This window comes from Portunus trituberculatus, chromosome 18, assembly GCF_017591435.1.
Source record: "Portunus trituberculatus isolate SZX2019 chromosome 18, ASM1759143v1, whole genome shotgun sequence".
NCBI classification, from domain to species: Eukaryota; Metazoa; Arthropoda; class Malacostraca; order Decapoda; family Portunidae; genus Portunus; species Portunus trituberculatus.
This window is the reverse complement of record NC_059272.1, coordinates 7,400,271-7,419,590: the sequence shown is the minus strand read 5'-3', so window position 1 is coordinate 7,419,590 and position 19,320 is coordinate 7,400,271. Positions and strand designations below refer to the sequence as shown.

At 35.8% G+C, this 19,320-nt stretch overlaps 2 protein-coding genes across 5 annotated transcripts in view; one reads left to right on the top strand and one right to left on the bottom strand.

Moving 5' to 3' along the window:
• Positions 1-6,475: 6,475 nt before the first annotated feature.
• LOC123505646 lies at positions 6,476-11,561 on the top strand. The gene is made up of 8 exons (XM_045257247.1): positions 6,476-6,636; positions 6,996-7,121; positions 8,239-8,364; positions 9,072-9,206; positions 9,477-9,552; positions 9,805-9,908; positions 10,784-10,852; positions 11,267-11,561. Exons 1-8 carry the CDS (start codon positions 6,544-6,546, stop codon positions 11,309-11,311), a joined length of 774 nt encoding a protein of 257 aa, XP_045113182.1. The 5' UTR covers positions 6,476-6,543; the 3' UTR covers positions 11,312-11,561.
• LOC123505643 (tRNA (cytosine(38)-C(5))-methyltransferase-like) overlaps positions 11,546-19,320 on the bottom strand; it is a 41,137-nt gene continuing 33,362 nt past the window's right edge. For all 4 annotated transcript variants that reach the window (XM_045257237.1, XM_045257235.1, XM_045257236.1 and 1 more), the window contains one exon: positions 11,546-12,172. In XM_045257237.1, the coding sequence (XP_045113172.1) occupies positions 11,561-12,172 (612 nt within the window). In that variant the 3' untranslated portion in view covers positions 11,546-11,560. The remainder of the gene's footprint in view (positions 12,173-19,320) is intronic.

Below are 19,320 nucleotides of genomic sequence, written 5' to 3'. Positions count from 1 at the left end.
ATCATATTCTTTCTCATATATATAAACGACATGCCAGAAGGAGTGAACAGCTACATAAATCTGTTTGCGGACGATACAAAACTGTGCAGAGTTATAAAGCAAAAAGAGGATTGTCAAATACTGCCATGTCATGGAAATGGGAAAGAGTGAAAGACAACCAGTGGGAATCTATAATGGGAGATGGAGTAGAACTGGAGAAAGTAAAAAAGGAAAAGGATTTGGGAGTGACGATGGAAGAAAATAATCAACTGGTAAGCCATATTGATAGAATTTTCAGAGACATATAATTTGCTAAGGAATATTGGAGTAGCATTTCACTACATGGACAAAGAAATGATGAAGAAATTGATAAGTACTATAATAAGATCCAGATTGGAATATGCAGTAGTGTGGACTCCCCATAAAAAGAAACACATAAGGAAGCTGGAGAGACTACAAGAAATGGCTACAAGAATGGTTCCAGAATTTGAAGGGATGACATATGAGGAGAGACTAAAGGCTATGGATCTACCAACCCTGGAACAGAGAAGGGAGAGAGGGGATCTGATACAAGTTTATAAATTGATCAACGGAATGGACCAAGTGGATAATGAGAAACTGATCCTGAGAAAAGAATATGACATTCACATAGGATCGCATAGTAAAAAGCTGAGGAAGGGAAGATGTCTAAGAGATATTAAAAAAATATAGTTTCCTGCAAAGATGTGTTGGGACTTGGAACAGTTTGAGTGAAGAAGTGGTGTCAGCAACAAGTGTGCATAGTTTTAAAGAAAAATTGGATAAGTGTAGATATGGAGACGGGGCCACACAAGCATAAAGCCCAGACCCTGTAAAACTACAACTAAGTAAATACAACTAGGTAAAATACACACACACACACACACACACACACTAACATAGATGGTTTATTATCCAGCATACTGGAAGTTTGGGATTATTTGAAAGAGAAAAAGCCGGATGTAATGTGCATCGTTGAAACAAAACTGAAAAAAAGGGATCCATGTCAACTTTAAAGAGGAGGGATATAATACCTGAAGGAGGGACAGGAAGGATAAAGGGGGAGGAGAAGTGCTAATAATGGTTTGTGATAATATATGTGTGGAGGATGTGCAATATGGTGAGGACAGAGTGGAAGTAATGGGAGTAACAATCAGAACAGAAGATTTGAAGAAAAGAAAAATTATAGTTACATATGTTCCACTAAAGACTAATACATGGGGATCAGAAGAACATAAAGATATGCAAAGAGAGGTGATAAAGTGCCTAGATAACATGATAAAAGGTAGAAAAATACTCTTAGTTGGAGACTAACTGTAAAAAAATAAACTGGAGAGAGAAGGAAGTAATGGATAATGCTGGGCAGTGGAGTGAGAAAGTGTTACAGTTGACTATGATTAATACAATGGACCAGTGGGTGGAGGAGTCAACAAGGTACAGGGGGAAGAAGAACCATAATTGTTTGACCTACTTTTCACAAAGAAACCAGAGTCCCCTCCAATCATACAATACCTTAGTCCAATGGGGAAAAGTGATCATGTGACAGTAGAGATGCAAATGCAGGAAGATGAGATAAGTTACAGAGAGGACTATACAGGAGAGAGATTAAATTATGCAAGAATGGATTTTAAAAAATTAAGGATTTATTTTGCTGATATTGAGTGGAGTAATATTATGTGCAGGAAGACTGCATAATAGAAATATGATATATTCTTACAGAAATACAATGAAGGAGTAAAAAAGTTTGTTCCTGTTTATAGAGTTCAGAAAAAAAATACATGCTTAGTACAATGCTAAATGCATACAAGCAAAAATGGCAAAAGATAGAGCATGGAATAAACTTTTAAAGCAGGGAAATAACTATAATAGTTGGCAGTACAAAGATGCTAGAAATGAATATATTATAGTAAGGAGAGAGGAAGAAAGAAAGTTTGAGAAAGATGTAGTGGATAAAAGCAAAGATGAACTCAAACTTTTCTATAAGTTTATAAATGGCAAAATAAAGAATAAGGAAACAATTGAAAAAATAATTAAAGAAGGGAAGACATACCAAACAGAGAAGGAAATGTGTGAAATAATGAATGAGAGCTTCAAAATAGTATTCACTGCAGATGATTTCACAGAACCTAATAGGACATTGGATTGCCAAGGATTACAGGAGATTGCAGTGTACAAAGAGGATATTGGAAGATTGTTGGATAAGTTGGAAGTTAGAAAAGCAATGGGGCCAAATAGTATATCAGGCTGGGTGTTAAAAGAATGTAAAGAGCAATTACTGGATCCAATTTTGAAAATCATCAAAAGTTCAATAAATGAAGGGAAAGTTCCACTAGAGTGGAAGAGAGCCAATGTAATACCAATATTTTAAGGAGGAAAGGCAACTGAACCACTAAACTACAGACTAGTGTCACTTACAAGTGTCGTAGGTAAGTTATGTGAAATAATCATCAAAGGAAAATGGGTTAAATTTCTAGAAGAGGAGCAAGTCATATCGAACAGACAATTTGGGTTCAGGACAGGGTGGTCATGTGTATCAAACTTATTAAGCTTCTACTCGAGAGTTATTGCAGGACTTGAAAATAGAGATGGATGGGTAGACACAGTATACCTGGACATTAAAAAGGCTTTTGATAAATTCCCGCACGGAAGACTTCTTTGGAAACTAGAGTACATAGGAGGACTGCGTGGAACCTTGCCCGAATGGACAAGAGATTACTTGAAGGATAGGGAAATGAGAACTGTGATCAGAGATACATACTCATCTTGGAGTAGAGTAACTAGTGGAGTGCCACAAGGGTCAGTGTTAGCCCCATTATGTTCCAAGTTTATGTAAACGACATTCACATTCGGATAAACAGTTATATAAATTTATTCGCTGATGATGCAAAGTTGCTAAGAGTTATCAAAACCAGAGAGAACTGTCTGCTGTTGCAGAAAGATTTAAACAAGATCTATGAATGGAGCAAGAAGTGGAAATTGGAGTTTAATGCCAAGAAATGCCACATAATGGAAGGAAAGAGTAAGAGAAGACCAGTATGGAATTATTTGATGGGAGAGGAACAAATAATGACGACTAAAGAGGAAAAAAGATCATGGAGTGATCATACAAGAAAACCTGAGCCCTGATAAACATATAAGCAAGATATTTGGACATCATATAAGATGTTGACTAATATAAGAGTGGCATTTCATTACATGGATAAAGATATGATGAAAAAAATCATCACAAGCATGATATGTCTAAGGCTGGAATATGCAGCAGTGGTATGGTCTCTGAGCTTTAAAAAGGATATATAAGAAAATTGGAAAGGATACAGAAGATTGCTACAAAGATGGTGCCAGAATTACAGGACCTTACACGTGAAAAACGACTGAAGGAAATGGGACTGCCAACCTTACAAGATAGAAGAGAACGTGGGGACATAATAACAATGTATAAGATGGTAAATGATATTGAAAAGATAGACAAAGAAGACCTGGTGCTGTTGACGGAAGAAGATGGAAGGACAAGATGACATGAAAAGAAGATCAGGATGAGGCGGTGTGTGAAGGATATTGGAAAATACAGTTTTCCACACAGAACGGTGGAAAAATGGAATGCATTGGATAATGGAATTGTCACAGCACATAGTGTGCATAACTTTAAAGAAAAACTAGATAAATGGAGATATGGAGACAGGACACTATGAGCCCCGCTCGAACCCTGTACACTGCAACTAGGTAAATACACACACACACACACACACACACACACACACACACACACACACAGTCACTCACTTGTGTGCGCGCTCACACACACACACACACCGCGTAGTGTAGTGGTTAGCACGATCGACTCACACTCGAGAGAGTCCGGGTTTGAATTCTGGAGGCGGCGAGGCAAATGGGCAAGCCTCTTAATGTGTAGCCCCTGTTCACCTAGCAGTAAATAGGTACGGGATGTAACTCGAGGGGTTGTGGCCTCGCTTTCCCGGTGTGTGGAGTGTGTTGTGGTCTCAGTCCTACCCGAAGATCGGTCTATGAGCTCTGAGCTCGCTCCGTAATGGGGAAGACTAGCTGGGTGACCAGCAGACGACCGAGGTGAATTACATATACACACATATACATATATGTAGTGAATTTACATTCTTTTTCTGTTCAGATATTCATCAGAGGAGATGAAACAGGTAGATGTGGACCAGCCAGACACCATCAAAGTCTACAACACCCATATGGGCAGTGTGAACCTCCTAGATAATATGGTGATGTATTATGCCATTAGAACTCGCAACTGAAAGTGGCACTGGTCGCTGCATAACTGGTTTTATGAATGTCTTTTTTGTCCTGGTCTGGTGTCTTTATTGCAAGGTGGGAATGGTGATGGACATAAAGACAATGGAAACATACCTCTCTTGAGATTTACTTGGTCATGTGTAGAAATAAACATCATGCTTATTTGTCTGATTCATGATGAAGTTCAATCTAAACTGTAAAAGTATTTCATCAATAATTTTGTAAAAAATCATCTTTTGATTTTGCTAAGTTAGATTTCTTAAACAGCACACATTCATTCCTAAAACAATTATTGAGGTTCAATAAATATCATAATATATATAAATTTCCAGTGTCTTCTTTCAGTTTTCCTACTTTGCATATTTTACAGGTTTTCTCTAAGGTAGTGCCAACGCATACTTTAAAGGATGTGCATGTTTTCCAAATTCCAGAATGCAATTTCCAAAAATTTCCTTTTGATTTGTATTCCTTTTCCCATAAACACATTTTGTACCAAATTTCATGAAAAATTCAAATGGGATCTAAGACTAGGCACTAATAGGTTAATATAAAAACTGATGAATACACAAATAATTTTAAGAATTAATGGAACCATTAATCTTCATTAAATGATCAACCAAATTAGAATAATATGACATTTAATTACAAATGCAGTGGTAGGTTATCTAGTACAGACATGAACATGGTGTTGTGAGGGAGCAGCTGCATGCCCTCCATGTAAGTCATAGAGGGGTGGAGGGAGGAGGTCCTCATTCATGAAACACCTGTGTTCCTCTTTTACCATCACAGGTTCATATATCATGTAAGGTGAAAAGAAATTTCCTACGATGTATCCTTGAACTAAATTATAGGTTCTATTTAGGACCAAATTTGAACAATATTCATAAAGTCTTCAGTACATATCCCTAGTTTACTAAATATTATGTCCTCCATTTGTTACGTGTGTCCTCAAATCCAACATACTTATTTAAAGGTATTTGACTATAACTTATTTTTCTCAAATTGAGTATCATTTGAATTGATGTCATTATTCCAGTGGCTCCCTATTCACCTGAATGTACAGTTTACTGATGGCACACTCACAAAGATGATTCATAAAATGAATTTTATTATTCTCGTTAACATAAATTTTACCTTAGGGCCCTCAATATTACACACACGTGTGTGTGCGTGTATATATATATATATATATATATATATATATATATATATATATATATATATATATATATATATATATATATATATATATATATATACACACACACACACACACACGTGTGTGTGTGATATTGAGGGCCCTAAGGTAAAATTTATGTTAACAAGAGTAATACAACTCATTTAATGAATCATTGTGAGTGTGCCATCAGTAAACTGTATGTTTAGGTGAATATGGAGCCACTGGAATAATATATATATACACACACACACACACACACGTGTGTGTGTGATATTGAGGGCCCTAAGGTAAAATTTATGTTAACAAGAGTAATACAACTCATTTAATGAATCATTGTGAGTGTGCCATCAGTAAACTGTATGTTTAGGTGAATATGGAGCCACTGGAATAATGAAATCAATTCAAGTGATACTCAATTTGAGAAAGATAAGTTATAGTCAAATACCTTTAAATAAGTATGTTGGATTTGAGGACACACGTAACAAATGCAGGACATAATATTTAGTAAACTAGGAATATATATTGAAGACTTTATGAATATTGTTCAAATTTGGTCCTAAGTAGAACCTATAATTTAGTTCAAGGATACATCGTAGGAATTTCTTTTCACCTTACATGATATATGAACCTGTGATGGTATATATATATATATATATATATATATATATATATATATATATATATATATATATATATATATATATATATATATATATATATATATATATATATATATATATATATATATATATATATATATATATATATATATATATATATATATATATAACAATATAACACAATTTCAAAGAAAGAGAGAATGATAACAAAGATCATCTGAATATGTAAAGATGAAGAACAATGAAAAGAAAATTGATGATATAGATGGAAAATGATATATAAAGGAACTGGCACAGTGAACACAAAGAAGATAGGCAGAACACAAGTGGCTCATAAATGGGACTGACAGTGTAAAAATTAATTACTCAAGGACTTAGTCACAACCAGTCACCCACTTGCACATCTGAACCACACCTGGACTCACTTAGATCTATGCAGCACATCACTGAGACGCACCAAGAGGTACAGCCATGAGGGGATCCCAGCCAGCAGTGGCCATGGTGGTACTGGGGATGCTCTTTACCTCCACCTTAAGTACACCAATATCTGAAACCAATACTGAGGTTTGTCAATAAGCTGTTTGAATGCAACATGTGAAGCTGTCAGGTACTGTTCAGCTGAATTCCCAAAGAGAGAAATAAGCCAAGTATGATGCGTTTATTTTACTATTATGAAACAAAGTATTGAAAAATTAGTTAAAACACCATATGCACCACAAACTGGTGACCCATGCCTCTACCTTTCACTGTCTTGTGCAAGCAGTCTCATACATTCTTACTTTTCTGTCTTCACCATCAAATCTGGTAAAATTAGCCAACCAGCGTAATTGTAAACTATATTTAGATAAAATATAGGCAATTATAACATTGGTAATACCAATTCTGAAAGCAATGACTTAACTAACTGGCATGTTTACTTACAGGGGAAAGAAAATCAGTCTGAAGTAACCTGGCCTAAAACAGGTTTGGAGATATGCCAAATGCTAGTGGAAGATAGCACACGGTTGTCCTGCAAGGATTGCTTCAGCAGTGTTTACACCTTTGAGAAGGTACTAATTATTATTGATGTGTAATTTTCCCTGCACCTATGAACTAAAGAGTAAAATATTGTGCTATACACCTTTATGGCATGTAATGTTTTTAATTTCTCTTCGTTCATCAAGTCTAAATATCTAATTCTTTAATGCCTTATAGATAAGCTTCTATCTGGTTCTAGAAAGAAATCAGAAAAGGTCTATGACACAAGCTGAGGTGTAACATCCAGGAATATGTATACATGTAGTCATTGACTAACAGCCACATTTGGTTACAACAAACCAGTCATAACTCAATCAGGTCATGTCAGCCATGTTACATTACCATAAATATATCATGCTCAGTAATCACATTGTATTCATCTTTAAGTCATATGCTATTTTAAATATATTTTCTTTGTTTTTTTATTCCATTTTAATAGCTCATTATTTTCCATTATCAGATTTGTCATATTTTATCACCATATTCTGTTCATTAATGTTATAGTCATAGTTGTGGTTGTAAAGCTGAACAGTCAAAAGTCACATAGCTCATAATTTGTCAACTACCAGTAATAGGATTATATTCATAGACAGAGAGAAATGAGGATATGGGAATGAGAAACTAATGTTAGAAGAGTAAGGAATGTCATAATGATTTGGATATTATGAGGAAGGAAGAAAAAAACATGGTAAAAAATATAACTGAATTATATACATGGTGTATACGGAAAAGCCATGGATGGAACAGTATGAAGAGAGCATTATTATAATACCAAGATGGATGTCTGTAGAGCAAGAAAAAAATGTTGCACATGATAAAGTTGAATGGAGTAGACATAAATGCATAAAATGGGATGTACCATAAAGGACCTTTATGGATAGTTTGCTTCCATCAGATTTTTCAGCTAACCAGATCAGATCTGGGAGCAGAGATGGATCTTTCATGATGCAGCAGTGATAAAATTAGTTCTCTGTTGCTGCTACAGAAAGAATGATATGCTTGCACAACTAAACCTCAAATAAGTGTGGTGACATGTGAATATAAAAAAGCTGTTCACAAAATATTCCTTAGCATCAGAAAACAATACAATGAACAATTACTACAAAAACTTATACATGTGCTCACAAACTCTTTTAATCCACTACTCAGGTAAAGGAATGTGTGAAGGACTGGCTCCCTGATCCAATTGCTCTATGTTCTGGCACAGCAAAAAATGAACAAGAATTTAACCGCTGTGTCCTTACGAATTCTAAGAATATCACAAAACTTAATAAGGTGTGTATGTGCAAGAACATTAATTTTTTTTTTATTATACATACTCCTAGCTTGCATGAAATCTAAGAAATCTCATAAACAATACATTTAACCCTCCGTTATCACGCCCTTCCGTTATTGCGCTTACGCGTTATCGCGCACTTTTGAAAATCTGCAAAATTCAGTTTTAGCGCATCTGGAAAGTCGTTATCGTGCATCCGTAGTAGTAGTAGTAGAAGTAGTAGTACTACCCATATCTCAACCACACACCGATGAATGTTTAGATGGGGGAGGAGGAGGAGGAAGAGGAGGAGGAGCCAGCAACCAATCATCGCTGTGTATTGACATCATGTGATTTGAATAAGGGAGCTGATTGGTTCTGGTCACTCTGCTCACCACCACCACCCCTCAGTCTCGCAGGTTGTATTCTGTTGTTCAGAGCTGTTTTTTTAGGAAAATTTTTGGGTTGAGGCACCAATTTATTTATTTCCTATTTATTCTTCACTTCCATTATCGTGTTTTCCGCTATCACACGTTTTTTTAGGCACCAATTTTGCGTGATAACAGAGGGTTAGGCGTACATAAGATAACAAAACTTGCATTAATTTCTTCCCACCCCAAAAAAAATGTGGTATGAGATGCATTTTCAGCAAATTCTACAGAATTTCTTACACCACCTCTTCCTCTGAATAGCTCTATAATTAATCGTTCTTGGTTTTGGTTTCCAGAGAGCAAACACATTCTATAAAAAAAGTATCAAATTTCTAGAAAAGATGGCTGATTTCCAACTTCTGATGAATGGTCCCCAAGCACTCTTCTCTAGCTTTAGTCAGGATATCCTCTTTAGTGTTCCTGAGATCGAGGTGGGTTCATCTTTTATCTGTTGTCAATTTCCATTACAAAAAGTAAAAATATCACTGAACAAAAGTTAATCATGTTACAAGCAAAGTCTTAAGTACCTATAATGATTACTTCAAAAACTGCATTCAAATTGATACAGAAAATTGAAAGTGATATGTATAACAGAGGAGAGTAGAATGGAGTAACTGTTTTTTGCAGTATCTCATTGGAAAATTCATTACCACATCATGCAAGCATTGTATGTCCAAATACCTGTCAAAATCATCTTACAGGAAGCACTAAGCACCAGTGAAGACTGTTCAGAAAGATACAGCAGGAATGTTCAGCAAACCCTTCCACAGTCACGAGGTAATTTCGTTCCTACTTTAATGATGACTTACTAGTAACATGAAACTTAAAACTGATCTACCGTTAGAAAACCAATATTGGTTTTCTATTTTGTACAAGTTTGTTATTTTTACTTACTTACCCTTTTCAACATCATACATTGTTTAATATCATGAACAAAATAATAGAAAATAATCATGCATGATTCTAATCATATAGCATTGTCAGTAGAGTTCCTTTGTAATGCTCATACTATTTTCCTAATGATCTCAGTGACAGAATATGAGTATGGGAAAGTGGGCCATGACATGCCCTTCAAGGGGGTGGGACCCCTTGCCTTGTCAGTTCTGAAGGGCATGTGTAACACCCGCTATCTGGTGAGTTTTTTCTCCCTCTTTTCATTAGACCTATTTCACACAGTGCCACCAGTTACCTCAGTGTGAATGGATCAGATAAGGAGTGATCACCACTGACTCGTGGCATCATACCTCAAGGTAGTCAGTCAAAAGAATGATATCAAAGAGCTGCTTCTTTTTGCTTCATCTTACACTTTTCAGGTTCTGCTATTTTTAATTTTTGATGGTTCTATTAAAATTTTTCAGTATTCTGCTGTTTTGAATTTTGTGTGCCTAACATCTGTTGATAAGTAATCTACATTGGATATATCTGCCAGTTTAAGTGTTTGTATGATGAAGTGAACAATTTTTCTGATGTTCATATTCATAGTTTTCTGCAATGTTAACATATTTATTTCATTCTGCTCAATCAGAGATTTATCATCAAGGTCAGGAATGAAATGCAGAATGTTATTTCAGGTGTTCCACCTCTCAACCTCAATGCTATAATCTTTAGTTGATGGTTCCCAAATTGCAGAACATTTTTCTATCACAGATTAGGTCTATGTACATATTCACTTTCTCCTCTACTATTTTCCTCCTGCATCACAGACATCAGGTCCTCTCAAAATCTAAATTGAAGTAAAATATCTCAATAAATCCTTATAGACAAGAAGTACAGCAACAAATAGTTTTATATATGAAATGAGATCCCCTGACATATCATCACTAGGAATGTACATATGGTGCAATATTTCAATCTTCCATTGGCTTATACATAATAATAATATCAACAATAATAGTATTTCTAACACTCAAGCCAAACGTTAAATGAAATATCAAACTGATAATTTGGTTTTTATGCCTAACATGAAATGGCAAGATTTTGTTTGGTACATTAATATACTATATTTCAGGAGGGCCAACATAAGCTACAACTTCTGGTAGACACAGCTGTGAACTTAGAGTTGCCTGTACCAGCTTGGGTATGTTTCTCTATTGACAACACTATTCTATAATGCTCTTAGAAAACAATGTTAATTATCTTTATATCTACTTCTACTTTTTTTTTCTAACCCATTTTAATTACTGAGTATGAGAAGAAAAAGCCAACTAAAGATAGTAAAGGCAATAATAGAGTGTCTACCAGCTTTAATGTTATATTAAAGCCAAACAGCATAAGGTAATACATAAAAGGAAGTTCAAGAATTATAAAAAAAAAAAAAATCAATCATAACATATTTCTCTTACACTGCAAACTTAAAAAGTACAAAATTCATATCTATAAATATGAATATTTGCTTACATGCAACTTGCATTTAAGTTCAAAGTTTAAATAAATGTATTCTATTAATTCAAATTGTCAATGGATACTTTCATTATACTGTTCTTCTCCTCAGGTATTCCAGGAGATGGTGAACAACATTGACTCAATTGAAATTTAAGTAAGGGCAGGCGTAACATACAACTTTGGATGAACATAGTGATGTAGCTCATTGATACTATGCAGGTAAACTAATATCATGGTATTTATTGCACTATCCATGTATTCACATCATCATGCATTATTACACGTTTTGCTCAGGTGTAACGTGTTACCAATGAATCAATAGCAAGGTGTGAAAGAAATCTTAATGAGTGTATTTTATTCGAGATGGATAGCAAACTCAGAAAAGAAATAAAGTGGTATATGTTTATTGATTTTCAACTAAAACCAATAACAGACAAGTTACAACCAAGACATTTATGCTATTCCCTAGCAGCTTGTATCTCTGCTTTCTTGTTGTTGTGGAAGGAAAGGTGAACCAGGATGGAAAGCACATTAATCGAGCCACTTCCTCAGGAGTGAAATATCTCAATTCCAGTTGATGCAGCAATTCTACTTTGAGTTGATCATCATCACTTAGAGCCTGTACTTTTGAGTAAATCTCTGACATATCAACTTGACTGTTGTGTTGCACAACAGATCCTGTTCCTTCAACATAGTGTGCATATCCCTTTGTAAAACAACATGATCTTTGTGACTGATGATTAACAATGTCTAATAACATATGATATTTTTTTAACACCTTATCTGGTAATAAAAAGTCTTTTAAGTTTACCTCATCAATAAGGTAATGAGAAAGTGATAGTGACATTAGTGGTGAGTTATTCTGTAGACTATCCTGATGACTGGAGTGAAACTTCTGCAATAGTGAATGGAGAGATGGTTTAATAGATTTTGAGCACTTGCAGCAGATCTTACTATAGGACACACAAGAGGCTTCACTCAGGAGACACAAGCAGAATGGAAAATCAGTCCACACCTAAGAAAAAGGAGAAAAAATAAAACATAAATTAGAAACAGTTGTTCTAAGAATATCTTTAAGACAGTGCATATCAAGTACACAGTATGTTTTATCTATTCAGTGGCCTAGTTAAAACATCAATCTCATAAATATGACAGTATGGATTGGAAGTTCCAGCAAAGCACACTATTTAGAGGTTCTACTGGTAAGAAATAAATTAATGTCAGCCTGATGAGAACATGAAAAATATCAAATCTGCCTTCCTACACACACACACACACACACACACACACACACACACACACACACACACACACACACACACACACACACACCCAGTAGCTCAGTGGTTAGAGCGCTGGCTTCACAAGCCAGAGGACCAGGGTTTGATTCCCCGGCCGGATGGAGATATTTGGGTGTGTCTCCTTTCATGTGTAGCCCCTGTTCACCTAGCAGTGAGTAGGTACGGGATGTAAATCGAGGAGTTGTGACCTTGTTGTCCTGGTGTGTGGTGTGTGCCTGGTCTCAGGCCTATCCGAAGATCGGAAATAATGAGCTCTGAGCTCGTTCCGTAGGGTAACGTCTGGCTGTCTCGTCAGAGACTGCAGCAGATCAAACAGTGAACAGTGAACACACTATAGGGAGACTTAAACAAGATCTGGAAATGGAGCAAAAAATGGGAGATGGAATTCAATGTGGACAAAAGCCATGTCATGGAAATGGGAAAAAGTGAAAGACGACCCGTGGGAATCTATAAGATGGAAGATGGAGTAGAACTAGAAAAAGTAAAAAAGGAAAAGGACTTGGGAGTGACAATGGAAGAAAATAATCAACCGGTAAGCCATATTGATAGAATTTTCAGTGAGACGTATAATTTGCTAAGGAATATTGGAGTAGCATTTCACTTTATGGACAAGGAAATGATGAAGAAATTGATAAGTACTAAAATAAGACCTAGATTGGAATATGCAGGAGTTGTGTGGACTCCCATAAAAGAAACACATAAGAAAATTAGAGAGACTACAAAAATGGCTACAAGAATGGTTCCAGAATTTAAAGGGATGACATATGAGGAGAGACTAAAGGCAATGGATCTACCAACCTTGGAGCAGAGAAGAGAGAGGGATCTGATACAAGTTTATAAATTGATTAACGGAATGGATGAAGTGGATAATGAGAAACTGATCCTGAGAGAAGAATATGACTTTAGAAGCACAAGATCGCATAGTAAGAAACTAAGGAAGGGACGATGTCTGAGAGATGTTAAAAAATTTAGTTTCCCGCAAAGATGTGTTGAGACTTGGAACAGTTTGAGTGAGGAAGTGGTGTCAGCAAAGAGTGTATATAGTTTTAAAGAAAAATTGGATAAGTGTAGATATGGAGACGGGACCACACGAGCATAAAGCCCAGGCCCTGTAAAACTACAACTAGGTAAATACAACTAGGTAAATACACGAGAGACATGGTCGAGGAAGGACGCACGGGCGCCGCTCCGACAATCAGCTAATCTTCACTACATACCAGTTGTACAGTTTTTACAGTGGCCTGGGCAGGTAGTGTGGACTCATTTTTTTTTCATGCAATCAATTATTAAGGAATGATGAGTGAAAAAGAGATTCCATCAAAATACAGACATGAGATTAGAGAAGGAATGAAAGCTGATGATGACTATGTTGGTGAAGGTGAGCGTGTATTCGAAGGCTTCGATACGACGACTACTTCACTACTTAAGAGAGTGTTAAATATTGAATATAAACTAGATAAATTGATAAAGGAGAAGATGGAAATGAAAGTGAATGAAGAACAGGAAAAAGAGTTTATAAAACTGAGAGAAAGGATAAAAAAGTGGAAGAAAACGAAGCTAGGCTAAGAGCGGAAAACGAAGAACTAAAAAGGAAGTAGCTAACTACAAAAGCAGATGGAAGAAGGACTCGGTAAAGCCGAGAAAGAAAAGAGAAGCTGAAAGATCTAGTAAACAAGGAAGAGGAAAGAGTACAGAACGTGATTAAAAAAGAAGTACAAGCATGGAGAGTCCAAGATAAGAAAGATAAGGCTGATTTTCAGGAGGTGATTCAAGAACAACTTAAAGAAAAAGAAGAAAATATGACAAACAAAATGATAGGAGTCCTCAAGACAAAAGAAAATTTAGTTAGAGAAATTGCAGAAAAAAGAAGAGTGTAGTCGTATTTGGAATAAAAGAAAAAATATAAAATATAGACCAAAAAGAGAAAAAGAAGAAATGAAATCAGTCAAAGACCTACTGAAGAATCTAAACGACGAAGATAGGCAGAACTTGGAAGAGGAAGTAGAAGAAATAAACAGAATGGGACCATATCAAGAAGGAAAAACGAGACCAATTAAAATACTACTAAAATCACAAGCAGCAACAGAAGAAATATTATATAGAACAACAAAACTTAGAGAAACAGAAGGCTGCAAGGATATCTATATAAAGAAAAATAGAAATGAGGAAGAAAGGAAGAGATACAATGAACTGGCAGCAGCAGTAAGGAAAAGAATAATGAAAGGTCAGAAGAGGAGAAGGCATTTTTTTGGAGAATTCTAGGAGACAGGATAAGGAAATGGTATATAAACGAGAAGGAAGAGAAAAAAGTGGAACAAGTTTAACTAAAAATGATAAAGGCAAAAGACTAAAAATGATGTATACAAACATAGACGGGGTTTTATCAAGTAAATTAGAATTAAGAGATTACATAAAGAAAGAAAATCCGGATATTGTATGCCTGGCTGAAACAAAACTAAATGAGGCAATCAAAATAAACTTGGATAATAGGTATAATGTATGGAGGAGAGACAGAGTGGGTAAAGGAGGAGGAGGAGTCATGATTATGTTAAGGAAGGAGATAGTGATAAACCAAGTGGAATGTGGGGAAGGAAAAGCAGAAGTATTGTATATTAAGATGCATATTAATAAAAAAGAGTTAACAATCATTGTAACATATGTGCCACCAAAACAAATTCATGGACCAATCAAGAATATAAAGACATGATAGATGACACAATAAGGAGTCTAACGAGAATCGTTAAAGAAAGGAGAAAAGTGATATTAGTAGGAGATTTCAACTGTAAAGAAGTGGACTGGGAAAATTATGAAAGTGGTATGGGGGAAGAAGCCTGGGGAGAAAGATTCTTGAACCTAATGATAGACAATATGATGGACCAGAGAGTAAAGGAATGCACAAGATTCAGAGGAAACGACGAGCCGGCAAGATTGGACCTAGTTTTTACAAGGGGTATACAAATGAATGATGATATAAGATATAAGTGCCCATTGGGAAAGAGTGACCATGCAATATTAGAAATAGATATAGAAGAGGGAAAGGAAGATAGAGACGATTCATACAAAGGAGACCGATTAAATTACAGAAAGGCTGATATTGAGAATCTCAAGAACTATTTTAAAATGTAGACTGGGAGGAGATGGAAAACTCAGAGACAATGCAAGACAAATATAACTTATTTTTGGAAATATACAAAACAGGAGTCAGGGAATATGTCCCAAAATATAGACCTAAAGAAGAAGGAAAGAAAGATTGGTTTAATGCAAGGTGTGCTAGGGCAAAGGAGAAAAGAGATGGAGCATGGAAAAGGTGGAGGAGAAATAGAAATCCAGCAAATAAGGAAAACTTCAAGGCAGCGAGAAATGAATATGTTAAGGTGAGGAAGGAAGAGGAAAAGAACTTGAAAAGACATTGTCGAAAAATGTAAGGAGCAACCAAAATTGTTCTATAGATTCATAAATGGAAAAATTAGGCAAAAGAAACAATAGAAAGGTTAAAAGGAGAGAACGGGATGGTGGAAGACCCAAAAGTATGGCAGAACTATTAAATAAAAAATTCCAGGAGGTCTTTACTAAGGAATCCAAATTTGAGAGGCCACAGGGTAATAGAGACAATCTATATGAAAGAGATTAAAGTAACCAAGCTTGAAATAAAAGAGTTAATGAAGGAACTGGATGAAGAGAAGGCAATGGGACCAGATGAAGTCTCAGGCAGAATACTGAAAGAATGTAGGGAAGAACTAGCAAGTCCTATATACAACATCATAAAATGCTCAATAGAAAATGGAACAGTACCAGTAGAATGGAAAAGAGCTGAGGTGGTTCCCATATATAAGAGCGGAAGGAAGGAAGAACCTTTAAATTACAGACCGGTATCACTAACTAGTGTAATATGCAAGATGTGTGAAAGAATAATAAAGAAACAATGGATCGAGTTCCTTGAAGACAACAAATTAATATCAAATAGCCAATTTGGTTTTAGAAAAGACGGTCTTGTGTAACTAATTTATTGAGTTTCTATTCTAGAATAGTTGATAGAGTACAAGAGAGAGAGGATGGGTTGACTGTATTTATTTGGATTTAAAAAAGGCGTTTGACAAAGTGCCACATGCAAGATTACTGTGGAAGTTAGAGGAGAAGGGTGGCTTAAAAGGAAGCACATTGAGATGGATAGAAAATTATTTGAGGGGGAGAGAAATAAGGACGGTAGTTAAAGATATGAAGTCCAAGTGGAGAGCAGTAGAAAGCGGAGTGCCACAGGGGTCAGTATTGGCACCAATACTTTTCCTCATTTATATTAACGACATGCCAGAAGGAGTGAACAGCTACATAAATCTGTTTGCAGATGATACGAAACTGTGCAGAGTTATAAAGCAAAAGGAGGATTGTGAAATACTGCAAGAAGACCTAAATAAGATCTGGGAATGGAGTAAAAAGTGGGAAATGGAATTCAATGTGAACAAAAGCCATGTCATGGAAATGGGAAAGAGTGAAAGACGACCTGTGGGAATCTATAAGATGGGAGATGGAGTAGAACTGGAGAAAGTTAAAAAGGAAAAGGACTTAGGAGTGACGATGGAAGAAAACAATCAACCAGTAAGCCATATTGATAGAATTTTTAGAGAAACATATAATTTGCTAAGGAATATTGGAGTAGCATTTCACTACATGGACAAAGAAATGATGAAGAAATTGATAAGTACTATAATAAGACCCAGATTGGAATATGCAGGAGTAGTGTGGACCCCTCATAAAAGAAACACATAAGGAAATTGGAGAGGCTACAAAAATGGCTACAAGAATGGTTCCAGAATTTGAAGGGATGACATATGAGGAGAGACTAAAGGCTATGGATCTACCAACCCTGGAACAAAGAAGGAGAGAGGAGACCTGATACAAGTTTATAAATTGATCAACGGAATGGACCAAGTGGATAATGAGAAACTGATCCTGAGAGAAGAATATGACATCCGAGCACAAGATCGCATAGTAAAAAGCTGAGAAAAGGAAGATGTCTGAGAGATATTAAAAATATAGTTTCCATGAGATGTATCGAGACGTGGAACAGTTTAAATGAAGAAGTAGTGTCTGCAACGAGTGTGCATACTTTTAAAGTAAGATTGGATAAGTGTAGATATGGAGACAGGGCCATACGAGCATAAAGCCCAGGCCCTGTAAAACTACAACTAGGTAAATACACACACACACACACACACACACACACACACACACACACACACACACACACATATATGGTGGTACCTCACAAAAACAAATTTCACCATTACAGACTTAGCTCAATGACAAACCAGTAAGACACTAAGCATTTCTTTCAGACCGTAATGTGTGTTTTTTTTTCCACGAATCCAAAGTTACCATGTGGCTGCATGGATGAATGCATATGACACAACAAACAAGCCAAAATAAAAGCCTGTGTTTATCTATTCCTGCATGCTAGATATTGTTGTAACTCAGAGAGAGAGAGAGAGAGAGAGAGAGAGAGAGAGAGAGAGAGAGAGAGAGAGAGAGAGAGAGAGAGAGAGAGAGAGAGAGAGAGAGAGAGAGAGAGAGAGAGAGAGAGAGAGAGAGAGAGAGAGAGAGAGAGAGAGAGAGAGAGAGAGAGAGAGAGAGAGAGAGAGAGAGAGAGAGAGAGAGAGAGAGAGAGAGAGAGAGAGTAAATGTATACTTACTGTATAAGGTTTTATAATGAAATAGATTTAAGTAAAATACTATAAATGTAAAGTATCAATACTGTTAACATATTTTAAACATTCTGGTACCCACATACAAATGCACCAAAATTCCTTGAAGGAGGGGGTGGGCAAATCCTACTTTGCGGTTTTTCACCTTTCGCGGGCGGTTCCGGTATCCATTAACTGCGATAAACAAGGGATCACTGTATATGAATACTAAGATATGATATCCATTATAGCAGGCAATAGAGGAGTGGAAACAAATTTAATATTGTGGTGAAAGACAACACGCCAAGCTAAAAAGGTCACAAGAAGAAGTGGCCAAGTCACCGGAGTCTCCATCGTTTGTGGCCGATCTCATCATCTCGGCTTTATTTTTTAGTATTCCATGTAAGATTTCACTTTATGCATTACCAAACAATCCTTTCTTGGGGGCAAGGTTTGAAAAAACCTAATAGAAATGTTGTTTTGTGAACATATATGCATATATAAGACAGTAACACCATCTCCAGAGGTGGTGTTCCCAGCAACCTCAGAGCAACCTCGTCACTGTCCCTCCAAGCGTTCATGGAAGCCATTTCGAGGCAGGAGGTTGCTCTGAGGTTGTTAAAGAATCTTGGATCCAGCTCCAGGAGCACTAGAGACAGGCGGAGAGCCAGACAATCACAGCGAAGCTGCCGCATTAAGTCCCTCACTCGGCAAATTCAAACCCAGAAAATTCGCTAAAACGGATGTGGTTGTACGTTATGTGGACCTTTTGGTCTAACTTTATATAGTACGTTAAACCGGAAATTCATTAGACGAACGTTCGTTAAGCGAAGTATTACTGTGTATATATATATATATATATATATATATATATATATATATATATATATATATATATATATATATATATATATATATATATATATATATATATATATATATATATATATATATATATATATATATATATATATATATATATATATATATATATATATATATATATATATATATATATATATATATATGTTTTAAAAATGATGTTAAGAAAAATAACAATGAAATAATGATACCCCATATACATAAACAATGTTATAAGGCCAGGTCTGGACATTCAGGTTAATACTAATGCAGGGATTTGATTATGCTGTCTGCCTGCTTTGGAATTCTAATTAAAACAGTAG